Genomic DNA, 19032 nt, shown 5'->3' with positions numbered 1-19032 from the left:
AGATTCACTCATTTTGCTCCGTATGTAGTCCGCATTGGAATCTCTAAGAAGACTTATATTTAGGAACGAACGGAGTACAAGTTAACAATGGGTAATTTGTGCTTGCATGACATTTTTCCTTCGATGAGCAGAGGTTTGTTTTACTGGACTAGTTTTACTGGTCTGCACACTATATATTGAGAATATAACCTGTCTGAGATATGAAGTTAACCTATACCTTATAGAGCCGGGTCAATGTGGTGGCAAGGTGATCTTGAACAATTAATTAACTTATTATTTCTAGTTTAAGGAGGACCTCGTGCGCGGTTCACAGCTCCTGGTGCTTATAGACGTGGTTCACTTAGAGTTTTGATTTTCGGTTTGTATATATCACCGCAAGATTAGAACCCACTACAGTGGCGACAGTTTTTCCCCGTCACTAAGATTTTCGTCACTAAACAGGCAAGTTTTGTAGTGAATAAACGAGGATTGAAGCAAAATAACAAGCGTGGAAAGTAATAAAGAGCTTAAAAGTAAAAGGCTAAAAATAAACCGTCGGCTTGTCTGGGGTACAGAGGTTAGGCGCGGGGAAATTCTGAATATGGTGTACATGAAGTGTGGTGGTGCAGTGGTAATACATGTTACCTTGTCATGTGATTCTAGTTCGTAGATTGTACTTTCAGTAAGTGGTTCACCCTTGGGTAGTCGAACTCCTCCATGATTGGATTGTTCTCCTCTATTGTCTTGCATCAACGTTGCCATATGCATGGTCATTCAACAATTAAGGCCATGAGACCATACCAACGCTTTAAGTGTCATGGATTTCCACTATCCTCATATTGTCTTCGCTCCTCGTAGATACCAATGTCTATCACCTGGAGGTCACAGATTCACTAAAAAAAATATGTATTACCTGTGTAGGTCTTTGGATCATGTTGCCTGGGCCCTTAAATTAGACAACACACATTATGCTGACCATAGATAAACAACTTAATAATCAATCATAGGACTAGTTTCACAAATAATGACATCAAATATGCACAAATGAATCTCATCAATCCCCTACATCTCCCACACCTATGGGAGATTACCCATGCACGAGAGAGGAATAACAAACAAACACAACTATCAAATAGGGGAAAACCATATCGATGATATTGCAACTTACCGCAATAAGATGATTCTTCGATCCGATCTTGATCTCCGATAAAGTATGAATAGAGTTACAAACCTAGCCTTACAAGCGGGAACTACTCTCTCTATGGTGCCGAGGTCGATAAATGAAGGGGGTGTGCAGTTCTTCTCCCTCGATCTAAGTGGAACGAATCTAAGTGAAGTTCTTCTCCCCCGACATCTCTTTTCCAGTGTTCAGATGGCAATTGCAATATGTTACTCCTCTCTATTGCCCCCCTAATCTTTATGAAAATTGTTCGTATAGATGAGAGGGAGAAGACGACGACTGGTACGAGCACTTGCACTGTCTTCCCTCCTGATGCGCAAGATGAAATTCCACCAAAGAGGGAAATCGTTCCCCATTGTCCCATTTGTTCTGATATTAATCCATTTCCCTCCAAAAATGTCCAGACCTGCTCAACAATTAAGGAAATAAGGTTTCTTCGTTCTCAAAGTGTTATCGTTAGTAAAAAGATGAGAACATGCAAAAACTCTTCGAAAAATCGATCGAAATACCCAATTAAAAGTGTCAAAATGTGGAGCCATCAAGTATACAGATCCATGTGGTAGGGAACTTTGCCAGTGATAGGTGAATATAAATGCTCGACATTGCTAACAATAATACCAGCGGCGGGCACGACGCCCGCTACTGGTAACATGTTATAAGTGGCGGATACCTCCCACCGATACTGGTATGTTTTCTCCACCCTCCATTGCCACGGATTGGCCTTTTGCACCCTCCACTGCCACGAGCAGGTCTTTTCCACCCTTGAATCTTTCAATGTTTTCCCCTCTTCTATGGAATCAACAAGTAAAATTGAATTTAACAAATAATTTGGAGGGGGGGGGGGGGATGTGTCCCCTTGGGAAAACACATTATAAGTTTAGATGCATGCAATTTTCTTTGTAGTACTCATTATGTGTGATATCATCCTAAAATGGCTCAAAAGCTAATGGTTTTAAAATTTGGGATTGAATTTAAAATGCATGGATTAATATGAGGAGAGATATAATCTAGGACATAGACAACGAGAAAAGCAATTCTCCCATGGGAGGTCCCATGCTTGGGTCAACCGTTGGATTTAGATGGAGATTCAGATGCATTTACACCTCCTCTAGTTGTATTCACCCATTAATCACATGGTCCATGCACCCACTCTTTCCCATGCAGCACACTACACACCCATGCTTTTTCATATGATTTCAAAGTTTGAAATCATTTTATCTTATGAACCAAAAGCCTCATTTAACTTTCGTTTGCGTATTTATGTTCCTGGTGACGAGGACTTTTAAACAAGATCACTCTTCAATACATTGTGATAATTTTTGAAACATGATAAATCCTTACGAAAGATGATGAAACTCCATGAAACATGGTGTAAAATTCAATGATATAGTCTGTGGAACTCATTTCATGTCAATTTGTTTCGATTGAGGAACACAAAGACGCACTCTAGAACATCATATACAGTTTTGTAATTTGATGGTTTTATATTCTATAGTTTCACCAAGTTTCAAAATTCTTATTTAAAAATTATGGAAATATATCCATGACTGATCTTGTTCAAAAAAAAAAAATCTCCTTTCCAGGACCCCAAATATGCAAACAAGCCAGAAATCAAAATTTTCATTCAAAAACTACATGGTTTTAAAATTTCAGACTCAACTTGAAAATGCATGGGTTAATATGAGAAGGGAAAGAATCAGGTAGGGTCATAGGTTGGAGTAACCACAAGTCATCATAGCATCATAGGTAGTACGGTGGGACACTAGCATGCAAGGGAGCAGCGGCGGAGCTACGTGCAGTTCTGGGGTGGCCACTGCCCCCCAGCCGTAGCCTAATTACCGAAGGGAATTTTTTTAGAGGGCTCGCCACTGCACGGGAGATCCCGTGCATGGTAGAAAAATCATTCTCCATAGACAACACAAGTTTTCCAGGATCCGATTCTGGAGAACCCGGAGTTGAAGACCTAATCAGTAGTGCGCATACCCATTTGGTACATTCTGTATATGTACCGAGTGCTCACAGAATTGTCATGCGATGTTTATGGTTTCCTATGTTTATTACTCTCTCTCTATATAAACCACGACACTTATTTTGAAACGGAGTAAGTATTTTCAAATACCATGGAGAGGCAGAGTAATAAATATTCCATCTTATGCCCTGGATGCAGATGGGGAGTAATAAATATTCCATCTTTTCAGTGAGTAGGTGTGGTTTCTTCATCAGCAACGAAAAGAGTACATATGGATATGGACGGTCAACGAGACCAAAGCAGGCATTTGGTGACGGGCTCTTCCTAATCCTACCGGATCGGATGATCTCAACCATCGACACCTCAATACTTTTTTATTCAAAAGAAACCATTTAAGGGACAGATGACGGTTAGTTATGGTAGCTACACTGGTGCAGCTACCTTCTGATCCAGTACCACCAGCACGACACGCCTCTGCACGTATATATAATCGCACGCGGCCAACAGACGATGCATTCCACCACAGCCTCATCGATCCACGCTCTTGATCTTCCCTCCAAAAACACTACTACCTAGTATAGTATCGCAATGGACCCCAAGCTGCTCGCGCTCGCCGTGTCCGCGGCCGTGCTGCTGGCCCTGGCCTTGCCGGCGCCGGCGTCCGGGCAGGCCGCGGCGGCGACGCCGTCATGCACGGCGTCGCTCGTCTCCAGCTTCACGCCGTGCCTCAGCTACATCACCAACGGCAACAGCTCGTCGCCCACGGCGGGCTGCTGCCGGTCCCTGTCGGCACTGGTGAACGCCAGCACGGGCTGCGCGTGCCTCCTCCTCACCGGCAGCGTGCCCCTCGGCGGCGTGCCGGTCAACCGGACGCTCGCCGTCACGCTGCCCAGGGCCTGCAACTCCATGGCCGTCCCGCTTCAGTGCAAAGGTACGTCCATCCTGCCCGCAAGCAAGGATCATCAGTGTTATATAGTATTGTGTGAGGTGAGGTTTCCATTGACGATCGGAGTTGGCGATGAACTGCAGATGCGTCGGCGCAGCTCCCGGCTCCGGCTCCAGCTCCGGGCCCCGTCGCGGCCTCGGCCTCTCCCGCCATGCCCCCGCTGCGTAAGAAACTCAACCTGCCACACCAACTTTCTCTTCTTATGTCGCTGTTGATTCTCACTGATGATTCTGTACGATGTGCAGCACCGGTGGCGCCGGCGCCGCCGTCGCCGTCGGGAACCACCACGGCGACGCCACCGGCGGGGAGCCAGAGCCAGGGGCAGACGAGGCCGCAGGTGGCCTCTGCCTGGAGAGACGGTGCTCATGTGCCTGCGTTGTTCGCAGTGATCCTCGCACTTGGAGCCATGCTGGTTTGAGCTGAGCTGGGCAAGCACTCGACGTTGCTGCAATACGTGTTTACTACTATGTGTTTTGTGTGCTTGTTTGGTAGTAGGAGAGTGTACATTGGCTCTTTGTATACGCATTCTTTTGGTTGTGAATTGAAATAATAATATATTGATACCGCGGGTGCCTAAATACAGTAAAAATGTCGGAACAAAACTAAAAGATTGGTCTAAAAGTGGTCAGACAGATTGGTCTAGAAATGGTCAGACACATTGGTCTAAAAATGTCGGAACAAAACAAAAGATTGGTCTAAAAAAGAGTGTCGATTATACCGGGGGAAAGCGCGTCATTTACACTCTTCAGAGACAAAAGTTTGTCTCAAAAACCTCTGACGAAGACGATGCTACTACTACTGTTTTTCCTTGTCTAACAATGCCTGCTAATTCAGGAAACCTAGCCGTCAATCTGATCTACGGATTTGTCTCTGTAGTTCCTCGTCCTGAACGACAACACGGCGCAGGTGTAAGCTCCGGTCATGGCTATAACCAACACTCCAGCATATGTGCACACTGTCGCCGCGCAGACGTAGAGGTACCTATTGCCAGTGGGGAACGAAGCTTGTCAGATAGCAGTAAAAACCAGATGTAAGCATAGGCAAGCGATCTATACGCTGGAGCAAGTAAACATGTATCCACAATAACCATCACAACCAGTGAAAACAGTCTGACGCCGGCCCTTCTGTTGATCGCTTAAATTGTCAAGTAACTAACCATTATGCTTGTAAAGGTTTCATTGCGCACTTACTTTGGCGAGAACACGCTCCACACAAACAAGTGGTTCCTCATGAGCAGCAGGACAATGGTGTACGAAGTCAGGGCAATAGAATTGACGAGCAAAGGGAGCAAACAGGGCAGTGCAATCATTCTGCTCAGGACGCTGCTCCATTGCTGCGGAGTGGAGATATCATTACTATCTTTTACCGACATATGGACCACCATCCCGAGGTATAACAGCAGAGGCGACCCATACGTAATGATGAACATCAGAACCCCAGAGAGGACCGTGGAGTAGCTTGAGATGCCCTGTAAAAATTAGATGGTTAAATATGAAGGAAATTGGGAGAAGAGGCACTTCGTCAGAGAGTTTTATGTTGAACTTACAATGAAAGCTCCAGCAACATCGATGCTGGCGAGGCTATTGGTGTTCCCAAGGCCAAAGTGGCCGGTCATTCCCAAGAATTGCATTGCGACAACCTACGCCGTTTATTGCCCAATTGTTAGCCAACGAAAATAACCACTTCCCATGATTCCATCAACCTGGGGAAAAGAACATGGTGGTCTAACAAAGATCATAAAGAATAAACTAACCTGCACCCATTGCCTATGCAATGATTTCTCCAGAGAAAAATAAATCACACTCGAGATTATTTGCAAGAGAATAAGCAGAACAGGGACTGCATTTATGGGTTGTTGCAGAAGCAATTGAAGAAGGCACCAGAACATTGTATATGTTACTCCAGTCAAGAACACTGAATGATTGAGGCCATGCGCCTTTTCAGGATTGGAGCCGGAGGAGGATGTTGGTTCTGCTTCTTTAGAATGTGTTGGAAATATCCATGGCGATAGAAGAAAAGTGCAAGTTACTGAAATACTTGCGATGACATAGAAAATCTGAGCTATTGATGTTGTGCTATGGTTGTTGATTGGTACCGAAGTATCGACCTGACTTTTCCAGATATGAAGCATAACTAAAAGCCCACATGAAAGGTGACTCAACCATAGCCCTATAATAAGAATTCTCCTTGTTCTCAGTAACATGAGTGAAACTGAATATAATACCACAACTGCAAGAACTGAGATAGTTTGCAGAGACTTCACAATAGAAGAGTCCGACTGGTTCAATATCTTTGAAATGTCAGGAAAGTGAACCCAGTTAATCCCACCTTGATACCAAGCTCTTAGAATTCTCCCAGCCACAAGAACAATAAGGACAGTATATAACTTGCAACCATCTTGCTGTCCTGGGATTAGCTTATAGCTGGCAAGATAAGAGGAGTTATTTTTGTGAAATGTCTTTGTTTCCGATCTATGGACTAATGTTGAGTTTGATTCTTTCAATATCGATTGGACTGTCTTGATGAGAAATATTAAATAGAGAGTAGAAGTGAGAAAATGCCATATATACTGCTCTTCTTCAACAAAAGAGCTTGAACCAAGGCTGGCAACATAGAGGAAAATCCCCATTAGAATGAAAACCTCATCAAGGTGCCAATTTTTATCCAAATCCAACTCAGAATGGTGTTCAACTTTAATTTGCGGCGGCCCCTTAAATATGCAAGAGATAATTCCGGCAAGAGAAAAACATGAAATAATCATCAAGGAGATTGCAGAGGCAAGCAAATAGAGTGGTTTCTGCAAATATAAACAGTGAAAGGAGATGAGTCACTCGGAATAAAGGCAACTGCAAAAGTAGGGTATAAAATTATAACACTGCAAAGGTAGTAAAATTACATCAGTCGCTCTGTGAGACAACCACTCACTCGCATGTCTTAAGAAGCCAGAGTAGGAGTCCACAGCAGCCCCAAAGAGCCCAGCTGCTTCAACGGACCTGAACAGCAGAGTTCTTTTAAACGTTGGTGGGTGATCATATTCACAACATTTTAGGAAATTAGGACCATAAACTCACCTGAAATTAGAATCTCGATGAAGAAGTGAGGATCGATGAGAAGCAAAAGCCTTGGAAAGCAAACGGCACAACTTTTTCTCAGTAGATTCAGGAAGCATATCAGCTCCAAAGTCATCCTTTGAGTCAACACAGTCTTCAGAGCAGAAAGCAGGTCTCTGTTTTTGTAACAATCTTAAGATTTGCCACGAGTTCAGTTCTAGGGTGCGCAGTTTTTGATCATCTGAGACAAGATGCAGACACCGTTTCAGAGCTGATAGCTGAGAGTACTTAATCATGTAACTTGCACACCAATCCAATATTCTCACATAATTGAGAATATAACAATCAAAACGGCATGTGATTATACATCGAACAGGAACTTAAACCTATTGAGATCAATATGAAGTCCACAAGCATAAACATCTACTTCTACATCCAGAATAAGTGTAACACAATTGATAAAGAAGGCACATATGTTCACCTGCCAAAGAATTAAAAAGCTCCGGAAGCAAGACACCTATATTGTTTTTTGGAATTGGTATGCCAAAGAGCAGAGCTAGAGTTGGGGCAAGGTCAACCTGGCAAAAAAAGGTGACTGGTCAGAGTTGCGTGTTGGTATCTTGAAACACTATCCATCAGATATTACTGATTTCTTTAGCTTGAGTGCCAAGGAAAGTTTTGTGATAAAATAATCACAGACTGCAACAATTTCTATCAAAATTCACAAGTGTACTACAAACTGAACTAGAGCTTCAAAATATCTAGGGATAAGGCTGAGAGAAGTATATATTCATACTTGAAGTGCTTCTTTCTGGTCATAAGGCGAACAATGTGAGCTCTCAACACTGTGTCCTATAAAAAGGGCAAGGGAGTCGGTTTCTTCGTAAGAAGATCCTCCATGATTACCAACTTCAGTCATTCCATGATCACTGACCACAACCTGAAATGTACGGGCAGAGCAAAAATCCTTATGAGAAAATAGTGTAGAACCTTTATCTTCTCAGATGTGGCAGCTTGGAAATTCATGTTTTTTGGTGGATTGTCTTGTTTTCAAATCAAATGGAAGGATCACATACCAGAAGTGTTCTGTGTGAATTATCCTGAATGCTCGTAACTGCAGCATGGATCCTTCTAATGACATCATCCATCTCCTTTAGCTTTGGGGTCATCAAATTACTGTCATTTTGATACTTGAATTCAAACTAGGCATTGCTCAAACAAAAATACATGAAATTGATATGGAATATACCTCTGGCGGCCACCTATATGGCCAACATGATCCAAACCTAAATAGTGAAGAATCTGAAAATGTCAAATAAAGGAATTTCTCAGTATTAGCCTAAAAGATTGCAGTTAACTTTGTCAAACAACCAAAAAAAGCTAAGGCAAGTAAAGAAAGTTAGACATCAACCATAACAAACATTAGCTGGAAACTTGGCTACATGGTTGGAACCTAGAGAATGAGATAGCATTATCTGCCATAAGTGATAAAATAAGCAAACATGCACGGAAGCATCACTAAAAATGTACCAATGCATCCCAGTCTTTTGCAGCTAGCTCAGATTCCAGATGACGAGACACATTGAAATCAACCTCAACCGTATCTTTAACCTGCAATATAGTTACAACTTACAAATCATTAAAGAAATTTTAACTCATAATAAACCAGGCTGTAAAGAACAAACAAATCACTGTTATTAGCAAAACTTAAGCAGCAATTCATACGATCAAGTGCCTAATATACAAATATCTGTGCACAAAGGTAAAGTAGTCGATACGCTCCATAAAGAGTGTCATATGTTCACCAGAGAAGTAGCCCGAAAGATGGCAAGGAGATCTCAAGCACATAAAATTTAAAATGTTGAAATTCGGTCTATCAGCAAATGATTTCAGTAATATTTTCATTTGTTCTGAAAAAAAAAACACAGGGATGAAATGATTTTTTGTTGTGAAGTAATTGTTAGATCAGTGCTTCAGATGATAGTGAAACCAAACTTATCAGCGTTTAAACCTGCAATTTATGTACTTATCCTCCAATAATCAATGCTCATCAAATCTCATTGCAAGAAAAGCATGTGAAGCATGAGACAGGACTTACATAAAAACTGCTCACTCCATCTTGTCTGTAGAACAGTGTTGGGAACAATTTGATCCATGTCTCATCTCCCAACATCACTAATTTATAACCAATCGTATGAAGTTGATCTGTGACAAATATAAAAGTGTAACCTATAAGCAATTCCTTATTGCTAATTTGGCATACAAAGTTGGACTAGCAAGAGAGAGAGAGAGAGAGAGAGAGGAAGGTAGCAAGAGGTTCTAACCAAGAATATTGTCATCCAAGAAGGCTTGAGTATTGAAGTTAAGTGCTACATCTAGAAAACCTCCAATTGCCCCTGACACCATTGCCTAAAAGAAACTATACTTAGGATTGCTCAACATTTGGCATTTGTACAAATAAAAATTTCTATGTAAAGTAAGTCATACTTTTAGTCGGGGCATTGTAACGGTTGGAGGTGCAGCCTTTGCATGATAACCCACTGCTCTGCAACCAGCTAACAGAGACTGTGTGTATGGCATTGACTCCATCATTTCTCTGGCTGGAGGTTTTCCACCTCTCCCCAGTACAAATTCAGCAGGTAGCCCATCTATCACCTAAATTGACATTCATAGACTCAAAAGGCCAAACATTAAAAGGTAAGACAAATAGTCATACAAATGTACAGGATTATGCTGCCAGTAACATGCATATAGATTTAGGACATACCATCAATACCAAGCGATCATACACATGGGGGACCTCTGAAAGTTCCTGGAATGAATCATACACAAATCACAAGCATTAAAAACCATAAATGCATAACTTAAACTGAGTACATAAGAAGCTCTAGGAAAGCTAATAAAATGCATAATAATTTGTACTAAATTTGAGTACATACGAAGTTCTGTATCAGCATAGAATGTGGCAACCCTTGACAATATTTGCAGTCCTTTAAAATCTTGGGCCATTATAACATTCTATAACACTAAAACAGTAGTAAATTAGGATTTGACGGACGAACATCAGAACATTCTGGAACTAGTGGCAAAGCTTCATTGGGGTCAAGGGAGGCCAATGCCCCCCGAGCACACGGAGGGGCATCGACCAGAAAATGAATTAGGCAGTAGCCTTCTTCCTCCAGTTCACCCCGTTCCCCGCCTCATGCTTTGCTGATTGTATCCTAAACTCTGATTCTTACATTACCTGCTGAATCGTTTATGCAGTAGTGTTGCAATCAGTAGGGGCATGTAATAAAAAAGAGCTTAAGTGGTTGCTGCTTTGAACTGCTTTGGCTGCAGCCTGATCTGTTCTCTGTTTCCCTGGAGTGTTTTGCTGGGGGTAGTTTTAGGTTTGATCTTTGATGTAAGGCTTTTGCCTGGATGTGGATTTGTGGTTTCGCTGTTTGCTTCATTAATAAAAAATGGAGCAGGGGGGGAACCCCTTTCTTTCAAAAAAAAAAAAGTCTGTTGTACTTGTATTGCTGTGTTCTCAATCCAATCATAGGGTGGGATGATCCCTTGACAAAATTAGGATTTGTTGGACGGACATTAGAACATAGCAAAGCTTCATAAGGGCCAAGGGGGGCCAACGCCCCCCTCCCGACCCCCTACATTTTTTTGCAGTTGTGTAAAACTAGTCATGATATTTGGAGTATGCAAGTGATTGAAGAATCAAGAGTGGAGACAATCATCCTAAATTACTAAATTCGTGCGTCTTCTGATGCTGGCCCCTCCTTGTTGCTGGTGCAAGCTCCGCCACAGGACTGAAACAGTACGAGGCGGATCTGCTAAACTGTAGAGCGAGCAATCGAAACGGAAGCAGTGCCGTACCCTGTACAGCGATCTGAGCTGATCCGGAGGAAGCGCCGGCCCCTCCCCGCAGCCGACGGGGCCGCACGACGGCGCCCGGTAGCTCTCCGCGCCACTGCAGGGTCAGCAACCACACACCAGACGCGCGTCAACCGGAGTAAGCAAACACCGCCTGAAGGCTCAAGAGAAAAGCAGAGACGAGGAGAGGCAGAGGCGCGGACCTGAAGCCCGGGAGCGTGGGCTTGACGGGGAAGAACCCGTAGAGGAAGAGGGAGAGGCCCGCGACCTGCAGAAGCACCGCCGCCACCGTCCACTCCGCCACGGCGGCGCCCATGGCTTCCCTCCCTCGGTCGGCGGTGGCGATCGCCGCCGCTGCTCTGTTCTTTTTTTTCCGCCGCTCGGGAATGGGTATCGGAGCCGAGGAGGAGGACGCAGCCAGGCCCGTTTGACATCCAAGTTACGGGCTGAGTTGACGACCTGGGCCTCCAAGCCCATTGTAGCCCACGTAATCTTGACACGCATGGGGCCGAAAGATGCACTCGCGGCCCACCAGAAGAAGCCCCGGTTTTTTTCGGGGACGATGGATGGATAAAGCGCTCCCCTCCCATTTGCTGCTTCTCCGCTGCTGTGCTCATCTTCTAGGCTAGGGTTTATCTTCGGATTATTACGAGCAAAATCCTCGGGCAATGGCGTCGGTGCAGCTCTGCGGTGCCGCGGCCGTCGGCGCGGCGGGGTTTGCCGGGAAGGGGGCGGCTGCCGTCGAGCCTCGGCGCGTCGCCGCGCCGGCGGCCCGGCGGGGGGCGCTCCGCGGGCTCGTCGCCAGGGCCGCCACCGTCGTCGCCCCCAAGGTGCGTGCTCCCCGTGCAATGCGGCATGGTTTCGCTGCTTGTTTTTCGCGAGGGGTGGTGGTTCTCGTGCGCCCTCTTACATGCGCATAGCAGTTGGTATGGTCGAACTGTAGAAGAGGGGACTAACTGAATAATGAGGTTGCCGGAGTATTATGCTTGCGGATCTGAAACAATCTCCTGTTATTCCGGTGGTTGCAGTACACGACGGTCAAGCCCTTGGCCGACAGAGTGCTTCTGAAGACCAAGACTGCCGAGCAGAAGACGACCGGTGGGATTCTGCTCCCTTCAACCGCGCAGTCTAAACCTCAGAGTGGTGAGGTGGTTGCTGTTGGAGAGGGAAGAACCATTGGGGATAGCAAAGTGGAAGTCGGCATTAAGGTATGGCTTGTGCAGTCAGTTTGTTACAGTCTTATGAGCAGTGTTTTGGTTGTAGCAAATCCAGTCAGAAGCATGCTAAAATGCTTATACGATGAAGCTTGCAACACACTTGTGTTAACTATCTGGATTCCTGGATTGCACATGCTGCGCCAGTTTTGTTGTATCTGGTTTGGTCCTTTTTATATATTTTGCTGTGATAATTAGTTTGCAATACAGTCAGTATGCTCCAGTCTTATTAGTAGGATTTTGGGATATAACAAATCCAGTCAGAAGCATGCTAAAATGCTAATATGATGAAACTTGCCTTACTTTTTTGCATTCTAGGATTTTATGCGTGTTATGTCAGTTCTGTGTCTGGTTTCATCCTTTTACTACATGTCTTCTGCTGTGATAGTTGTCAATACAACAAGTTTGTGCCAGTGGTTGGTGAGTAAAGGCAGATGTAACATGTATCATCTGTTGTGTAGGTTGGGGCTCAGGTCGTATATTCGAAGTATGCTGGAATGGAGGTGGAGTTGAATGATTCCAACCATCTGATCCTAAAAGAGGACGATATCATAGGTATTCTGGAGACGGAGGATGTGAAAGACATGAAGCCTCTTAGCGACCGTGTTCTTATCAAGGTAGATATTTCACATACATTTATTCTGTACATCTGGTTACATGCCTTGGACTGTGCGCTGGTGTCAGTTTAGTGGCTGTTTCTGTCTTATGTTTTTTTAGTCTTGTTATAATAATCATTTCATGCTTTTCTACCTGTATAACAGGTAGCTGTAGCTGAAGATAAAACTGCGGGGGGGCTGCTGCTGACTAACAGTGTCCAGGAGAAGCCATCTGTTGGAACGGTTAGTCATTTACTAGTTCTGTTGGACAATTTTGATGTCTATGATGCCTATGTTTCTGAGCTGCACGGGTCATGTTGCAACTGTACCTTGGCATCTATCTAGCTCGAATCAATCTTACTTTTGAGCTAATGTCATGTTCACTTGTCGGAGACAGGTGGTCGCTGTCGGCCCGGGCCATCTGGACGAGGAAGGCAAGAGGATCCCGTTGCCGGTATCCACAGGCAATTCCGTTCTGTACTCCAAGTATGCTGGCGCCGAGTTCAAGGGTGCCGATGGCACAAACTACATCGTGCTGAGGGTATCTGACCTGATGGCTATCCTCTCTTGAGCTGGATTGTAGCGCAAGGCGCGGTTTTCCTGATCCTAAATGTTCCAAAGGCAGCTTAAACTAGATGAAGAGAAATGAGAATCCCCTTCAATGTTTGTGGCTCTGCACCAAGCTGGTTTTCCTCACTGATTTGAACTCCTGCATTCTATTCTTTGTGCCAGCCAAGGTTGTTTGTAGAATTAGCTGCCTCTGATTACGAATCGACAGTCCATGATCTTATAAATTTAAATAAGAAAAACACATTATTTCTACCCTAGAATGGTTTTCAAAATCCAATATACTACAAGCCATTGGGGTAGATGTATATAGTATGTATGTATTGTAGATGCCCTTACAAGAAATACAAAGGCACAACTATTGCTGTATTGCCAACATGGATTTTGTTACACACAGCTACGGAAAGATTGCTGGTCATCAATCAGGTCCTCAAAACATCGTCAGTCGTGCGCCTCGGATCTTATCAAACTTCGCCCGAACAATTTCACCAATGTCTGCAAACATATCACCAAGTTTCTATTAAGAATTATGTACTTGTGATGTTTCAGTCACAATACAGATTTATATTGGTGAAAGCTGTGATTACTGAAAACGTATAAATAAATCAATATACTGTGTTGTGCTGCGTATAAGTACCCAAAACAGTACACATTTAGCATAGACTGGAAGCCAGCCATCAGTTTCTTCTCACCCAGGTCAGCTGCGAGGAGGGCCTTGCCCTCATAGTTGGGGCCTGCCAACACTGCCCCAGATGGCGAGATGATGGAACTCCCTCCAGGGCAAACCGCGGTGTGCTCTGTTAATTTATTTATTTTTCTCAGTGGTATTAACAAGAATGTGCATTGATAATGAATCACACCATCAACTAGAAGAATAACAAAGAAATTTCACAAATACAGGTAACAAGGTCAAAGCCGCAAAGGTTTTGTCAATTATGGAGCTCTACTTGAAATGCTGTAAAAGACAGGAACAGAAATCAAATATCATACACACTTCAGTTGAATAACATAGCAGCTGTAATTTATCAGTTTGTTTGAGGTTTTGCTTGATTGCTTTTCTATACACCTTCAGTTCAATAACATAACAGCTGTCAATTACGATTGCTTTTCTTACACTAAACATTCTATATATTGCGAATGTAATTGCTTCTGCGCATGTATAATTAAGAAGAAGAAAAATCAGATGTGACATCAACATCTGCCCCCTTGATATCCAAAATGGAAAGTTTATACCAGATCAGCAGTCTCCCATCAGCAAGGGGAATTGTGTGCCACCTAAGAACATAACTGCAATTTTCTGCCTAATGTGTTGTGTCGTACATCAAACACCTCATTTTCCAAGCAAGAAATTTTGTCTATGGAACTTGCCACTAAGACAATTAGTCAATTACACCAACTACAATTCAAGAAAACTGTCAATTCCTTTTCCACCTAGTCCATTGACATCGGAAAAGCACAACTCTTCCTTTGTACATATGACTATAGTCAATGAAGGAGAATAAAATAGCTCAAGTTTGATTGGCACACCATTCTTACTATTTCGAGGCATCAGTCCGATAGATCACAAAAAAGCAAGTCCGTGCTAGTGAGATAAGCAAGCAAGCAAGCACCTAGCGCTCAGCACCCGATCCAAACACACTAGCGAGACAAATGATCGAACACCATACGAGCTACTAGCAACAACAGGGAAACCAAAGTCAGAGCACGTACCGAACGTTGCAGGGGTGTCATGGAACATCCCACAGGCCTGCACAACAGTGGCCCGCACGGTAGTGGCATCCTGGTCGGTGCCGGCGTTCATCTCCATCTCCGCAATCACAGGCCTGACGCTGGGGCTCATGGGGCACAAAGACATCGTTGCCGAGCAATGGACCCGGAATAGGAGAGGATGCAGGCTACTTGTCGTGCTTCCTGCGTAAGTAGTCGCGGACAAACTGATCGCGGGCGAGCGTGCGCTCGCGCTGGGGCTCGATGTGGACGTAGGAGAGGTGTGCGCCGTAGGTGAGGAGCCCTGCGCCGAAGGCGAAGAGTGCGACGGTGGATAGCAGCTGCCGGGGAGTGGACGGGGAGCACCAGCCCATCTGTGGGGAGTTTGGTGGCAATTTTAGAGGCAGGGCCACTGAGGAAGAAGAGAGGGGGGGATTGGTGGACTTACTGCGGCTTGTGCAAAAGTGGCTCACTATCTAGCACAAGGAACAAAGCAAAAGAGAATGCACAATTAAATAAAGAGCCTACTGTCCAATGCACAATGAAATAAAGAGCTCTGGTCTAGAATTTTTGTTTATGTTCATCAAAACAAGCTCAATTTCAAGACCATGTACATCAAAACATGCTCATTTTCAAGGTCATATACATCAAGATGAGCTCACTTTCAAGATCATATACATCAAAACAAGTTCACTATCCAATATACAATGAAATAAAGAGCTGACTACTGTCTAATTTTTTTGTTCAGATCATAGCATCAGTGCACACATCAGAAAATGCGAAAAAATGAACAGATCGTAGCAGGTGGCTTACCTCGCGGAGCTGGTCGGGGAGCTGCTGGAGTGGGGCGTCGGCGTTGGGTGGCCGGGCGGTGGCGGCGCCTGGAGTAGAGGGCCAGCTGCCGGAGTGGCGCGTCGGCGTCAGGTGGCTGGACGACCGGGGGCGACGCGGGGCGGCGCAGGATGAACGCGGCCGACGCAGGACAACCGGTGAGAGGAGAGTGGCTAGCGAGCAGCGGGATCCATGGCGGAGGAGGTGCCGCAGGCTGAGGCGCGGCGGCGGCGATGCGGTGGGGAATGTATAATTTTTACCAAGTTTTTAGCCCAATTTTTTGTAGGGGAGATACGGCGCAGGCTCGTATGGGCTGTGTTTTTTTTAATGTCTTCTCATGGGCTGTTGTCTTTTCCTGTTTTTATATGGGCTGCTGCGTTCCATTTTTTGTTGTTTTTCTTTTCTTTTTTCTGTTTCATTATTATTTGTTTTCAATTATGAACTATTTTAAATTCATGTTTTTTGGTATTTTATTTATATTTTCTAGTTCCTTCTTTTCCATTTTTATTTTTCTTCTTTATTTAGCTGTTTTAAATTCTTGAACCGTTTGCTTTAAATGTCATGCAAATTATGATCGTGGGTTGTGTTGTCGCGCGCGTCTTGTGTCATGTTGTATGTCTGGTATCTACTTGTTAACCTGCTCGCGCGTGCATCTTTTGTTGGGCCATTTTCGCGGCGTGATCTCGGGATCCCGTATCGGATTGGTTTTGCTAATTCTTATTTAGAGGAGAGTTAACAATGTCGCATCTAACTCATATGCCATTAGATATACATGCTTCTGGGTTGTGCTCGTTGCCATTGTGTCCTGCTTTTTGTTCATTCGTCATGAAGTAGTGAGGCCAATATGATTTTTTTAGTGGGCCATTTTTATGCTTTGGTATTGGGTTTATTTGTTGGCTGCAACATTTTTTTGGAGGGTCACATGTCTTTTCAAGCATAATTGGTTTGATGCCAACATTTTGCATTGCCAATATTTGGCAAGCCAACATTTGGCAAAATCAAAAGTTGCCAAATGTTGACAACTTTTTGTGAGGTTGACAAGAAAATTTGGTAGCCAACCAATCACTAGCCAACATTTTGTATTTGCCAAATATTGGCATGCCAACTTTTGGCATCGAACCAATCATGCTCTTCATTCCCTGTTTTGTTTATTTTGGTTCAATTGCGTAGCCAGAGGATATCGTAACTAGATTTTCTTTTCTTTCAGATTTGCTAAATTGCATCTAGATGAGATATAGTGATGTCTCATCTAAGTTTGTAACCATCCGGTTTGTTTGTTTTAATCTTCGCACAAACCCGATCATCCCTACCCACGTGAGCTTGTTATTTTTTGTCCCACGTCCTATTGTTTTATTTTGTTTTGTATCGGTCTGTTCTCGTGTTTCTTTTCACATGGGCCTATATATGTCGCCGGCGGCGAACATTGTCTTTCGTTCGTTTTCGTTGTGTGTTTTTGTGTGGCCCAATGAAGAGTTTGTAGGTCCATCCTCAATTTATAAATGGGCTCATAGGCAAATCCACCATCGACTCACAACTTGGCACATGTTTTATTTTTCATCTCAATTGTAAATCCATGCTTGGCTCGCAACGGGGCTCGTAGTTTGTTATTGTCTCAGTTGCAAGTTCACCCTCAACTCGCAAATGGTATCGTATTTTTGTGTAGTTGTCTCAGTTGCATGTACGCCCTCACAACTAAGCCCGTAGTTTGTTTCATCCCAGTTGCAAGTCCCCCTTGACTCGCACTAGACTTGTAGTTTCGTAGTTTTCTCAGTTGTAAGTTCATCCTCGACTCGTAACTAGGCCCATAATTTTATGAGAAAAGTATGTTTTTGGTCCCTCAAGTTCCCACAAAATATAGACATGATCCCTCAAATTTTTTTGGTATACATTTGGTCCCTCAAGTCTCAAAACCGGATAAGCTTGGTCATAAACCAGATTTTGAGCATGTTGACCGGGTTTGACCGCCACAAAACCGCCTGATGAATAGTAAATTTGAAAAAAAACTTCAAAAAAATGACAAATTTTTTGCAAGAGCCCGTCCGATCTCATTTCAGGACAAAATTTTCGTCGCACCTTGCGCACTTAAGCATATTGGACCCCAAAAAAATTCATAATTTTTTGATTTTGTTTTGATTTTTTTCGAATTTACTATTCATCAAGCAGATATTTTTGTTCTCTTTTTGCCACGAGCTCCTCGCGTGCCGAAAGAGCTTGAAATTTTGTTCGCATCTTGCGCATGTAAGCATATTCGACCCCAAAAAATTTCAGATTTTTTGAAGTTTTTTTTTTGAATTTACTGTTCATCGGGCGGTTTTGTGGCGGTCAAAACTGGTCAATATACTCAAAATCTGGTTTAGGACCAAACTTATCCGGTTTTGAGACTTGAGGGACCAAATGTATACCAAAAAATCTTGAGGGACCAAGCCTATACTTTGTGGGAACTTGAGGGACCAAAAATATACTTTCTCTTAATTTTATTGTCCCAATTTCTAGTCCACTCTCAACTCACACCTCGTAGCGTAGTTTTGTGTAGTTGTCCCAATTGAAGTCCACCCTCGACTCGTAACTGGTATCGGAATTTTGAGTAGTTGTCCTAGTTCCAACTTCACTTTTGACTTTCTACTAGGCTCATAGTTTGTTTCATCCCAATTGCAAGCTCACCCTTGACTTGCAACTCGCCCTATGTTTTGTTTTACATCCCAGTTGCAGGTCAACCCTTGACTCGTAACTGGGCTCATAATTTGTTTCATCCCAGTTATAAGACGATGCTTAACTCACAACTAGGCTCATAGTTTCGTAGTTGTTTCAGTTGCAAGTTCAGCCTTGACTTGCAACTAGACTCGTAATTATCCGAGTTGGAAGCCCACCCTCGATTTGCAATTGGAGCATTTTTTTTGTTTTTCACACAGTTGCAAATCCACCCTTGACTCGTAACTGGGCCTATAATTTTTTTCATCCCAGTTTCAAGTCGACCCTTGACTCACATTGGGCTCATAGTTTCGTATTTGTCTCAGTTGCAAGTCCATCATGAACTCGTAAATGGGCTCGTAGTTGACCCAATTGTAAGCACACCCTCGACTCGCAACTAGGTATGTGCTTTATTTTTCATGCCAAATGCAAGTTCAT

At 43.7% G+C, this 19032-nt stretch overlaps 4 protein-coding genes across 10 annotated transcripts; 2 read left to right on the top strand and 2 right to left on the bottom strand.

Moving 5' to 3' along the window:
* The first annotated feature begins 3648 nt into the window (after nucleotides 1-3648).
* On the top strand, nucleotides 3649-4635 carry LOC109760552 (uncharacterized). The gene is made up of 3 exons (XM_020319362.2): nucleotides 3649-4059; nucleotides 4158-4238; nucleotides 4320-4635. The coding sequence occupies exons 1-3, from the start codon at nucleotides 3717-3719 to the stop codon at nucleotides 4490-4492; spliced, it is 597 nt and encodes a 198-aa protein (XP_020174951.1). The 5' UTR covers nucleotides 3649-3716; the 3' UTR covers nucleotides 4493-4635.
* A 30-nt stretch (nucleotides 4636-4665) lies between these two features.
* On the bottom strand, nucleotides 4666-11398 carry LOC109760551 (uncharacterized). Of its 2 annotated transcripts, none has more exons than XM_020319360.4 (17): nucleotides 11195-11398; nucleotides 10995-11088; nucleotides 9892-9936; nucleotides 9612-9779; nucleotides 9449-9533; nucleotides 9223-9329; nucleotides 8655-8735; nucleotides 8374-8426; nucleotides 8201-8300; nucleotides 7921-8064; nucleotides 7606-7702; nucleotides 7146-7365; nucleotides 6971-7067; nucleotides 5828-6871; nucleotides 5621-5713; nucleotides 5265-5542; nucleotides 4666-5055 (listed from the first exon to the last, which is right to left on the bottom strand). In XM_020319360.4, exons 1-17 carry the CDS (start codon nucleotides 11305-11307, stop codon nucleotides 4914-4916), a joined length of 2961 nt encoding a protein of 986 aa, XP_020174949.1. In that variant the 5' UTR covers nucleotides 11308-11398; the 3' UTR covers nucleotides 4666-4913. The 2 variants fall into 2 exon arrangements, with proteins under 2 accessions (XP_020174949.1, XP_020174950.1); XM_020319361.4 differs by having other exon boundaries at nucleotides 9612-9798; nucleotides 11195-11396.
* A 133-nt stretch (nucleotides 11399-11531) lies between these two features.
* Nucleotides 11532-13631, top strand: LOC109760555 (20 kDa chaperonin, chloroplastic). 2 transcript variants are annotated; one of them, XM_073502430.1, is made up of 6 exons: nucleotides 11645-11665; nucleotides 11756-11821; nucleotides 12020-12199; nucleotides 12667-12822; nucleotides 12967-13044; nucleotides 13199-13631. In XM_073502430.1, the coding sequence occupies exons 1-6, from the start codon at nucleotides 11660-11662 to the stop codon at nucleotides 13370-13372; spliced, it is 660 nt and encodes a 219-aa protein (XP_073358531.1). In that variant the 5' UTR covers nucleotides 11645-11659; the 3' UTR covers nucleotides 13373-13631. The 2 variants fall into 2 exon arrangements, with proteins under 2 accessions (XP_020174954.1, XP_073358531.1); XM_020319365.4 differs by having other exon boundaries at nucleotides 11532-11821.
* Nucleotides 13566-17992, bottom strand: LOC120967166 (nitrilase 3). Of its 5 annotated transcripts, none has more exons than XM_045230454.2 (5): nucleotides 15889-16843; nucleotides 15524-15551; nucleotides 15079-15449; nucleotides 14061-14165; nucleotides 13566-13863 (listed from the first exon to the last, which is right to left on the bottom strand). In XM_045230454.2, exons 3-5 carry the CDS (start codon nucleotides 15221-15223, stop codon nucleotides 13799-13801), a joined length of 315 nt encoding a protein of 104 aa, XP_045086389.2. In that variant the 5' UTR covers nucleotides 15224-15449; nucleotides 15524-15551; nucleotides 15889-16843; the 3' UTR covers nucleotides 13566-13798. The 5 variants fall into 5 exon arrangements, with proteins under 5 accessions (XP_045086389.2, XP_073358535.1, XP_073358534.1 ...); XM_073502434.1 differs by having other exon boundaries at nucleotides 15524-15547; XM_073502433.1 differs by having other exon boundaries at nucleotides 14006-14165; nucleotides 15079-15551; nucleotides 15889-17992.
* Between the last annotated feature and the right edge of the window lie 1040 nt (nucleotides 17993-19032).

Source organism: Aegilops tauschii, chromosome 6 (assembly GCF_002575655.3).
Source record: "Aegilops tauschii subsp. strangulata cultivar AL8/78 chromosome 6, Aet v6.0, whole genome shotgun sequence".
NCBI lineage: Eukaryota > Viridiplantae > Streptophyta > Magnoliopsida > Poales > Poaceae > Aegilops > Aegilops tauschii.
Note: the sequence above shows the minus strand (reverse complement) of the source record. Positions and strands in the feature narration are given on the sequence as shown.

What these genes read in the sequence shown, in the direction of transcription:
- LOC109760551 (XM_020319360.4), bottom strand. Translation starts at nt 11,307, where the DNA reads ATGGGCGCCGCCGTGGCGGAGTGGACGGTGGCGGCGGTGCTTCTGCAG. An exon ending in ATGATCGCTTGGTATTGATG is followed by an intron (nt 9,780 to 9,891) that starts GTATGTCCTAAA and finishes ATGTCAATTTAG; the next exon opens with GTGATAGATGGGCTACCTGC. An exon ending in CATATAGGTGGCCGCCAGAG is followed by an intron (nt 8,301 to 8,373) that starts GTATATTCCATA and finishes TCAAAATGACAG; the next exon opens with TAATTTGATGACCCCAAAGC.
- LOC120967166 (XM_073502433.1), bottom strand. Translation starts at nt 15,223, where the DNA reads ATGTCTTTGTGCCCCATGAGCCCCAGCGTCAGGCCTGTGATTGCGGAG. An exon ending in TGACACCCCTGCAACGTTCG is followed by an intron (nt 14,166 to 15,078) that starts GTACGTGCTCTG and finishes ATAAATTAACAG; the next exon opens with AGCACACCGCGGTTTGCCCT.
- LOC109760555 (XM_020319365.4), top strand. Translation starts at nt 11,660, where the DNA reads ATGGCGTCGGTGCAGCTCTGCGGTGCCGCGGCCGTCGGCGCGGCGGGG. An exon ending in CCACCGTCGTCGCCCCCAAG is followed by an intron (nt 11,822 to 12,019) that starts GTGCGTGCTCCC and finishes CGGTGGTTGCAG; the next exon opens with TACACGACGGTCAAGCCCTT. An exon ending in AGAAGCCATCTGTTGGAACG is followed by an intron (nt 13,045 to 13,198) that starts GTTAGTCATTTA and finishes TGTCGGAGACAG; the next exon opens with GTGGTCGCTGTCGGCCCGGG.
- LOC109760552 (XM_020319362.2), top strand. Translation starts at nt 3,717, where the DNA reads ATGGACCCCAAGCTGCTCGCGCTCGCCGTGTCCGCGGCCGTGCTGCTG. An exon ending in CGTCCCGCTTCAGTGCAAAG is followed by an intron (nt 4,060 to 4,157) that starts GTACGTCCATCC and finishes GATGAACTGCAG; the next exon opens with ATGCGTCGGCGCAGCTCCCG. An exon ending in TCCCGCCATGCCCCCGCTGC is followed by an intron (nt 4,239 to 4,319) that starts GTAAGAAACTCA and finishes TACGATGTGCAG; the next exon opens with CACCGGTGGCGCCGGCGCCG.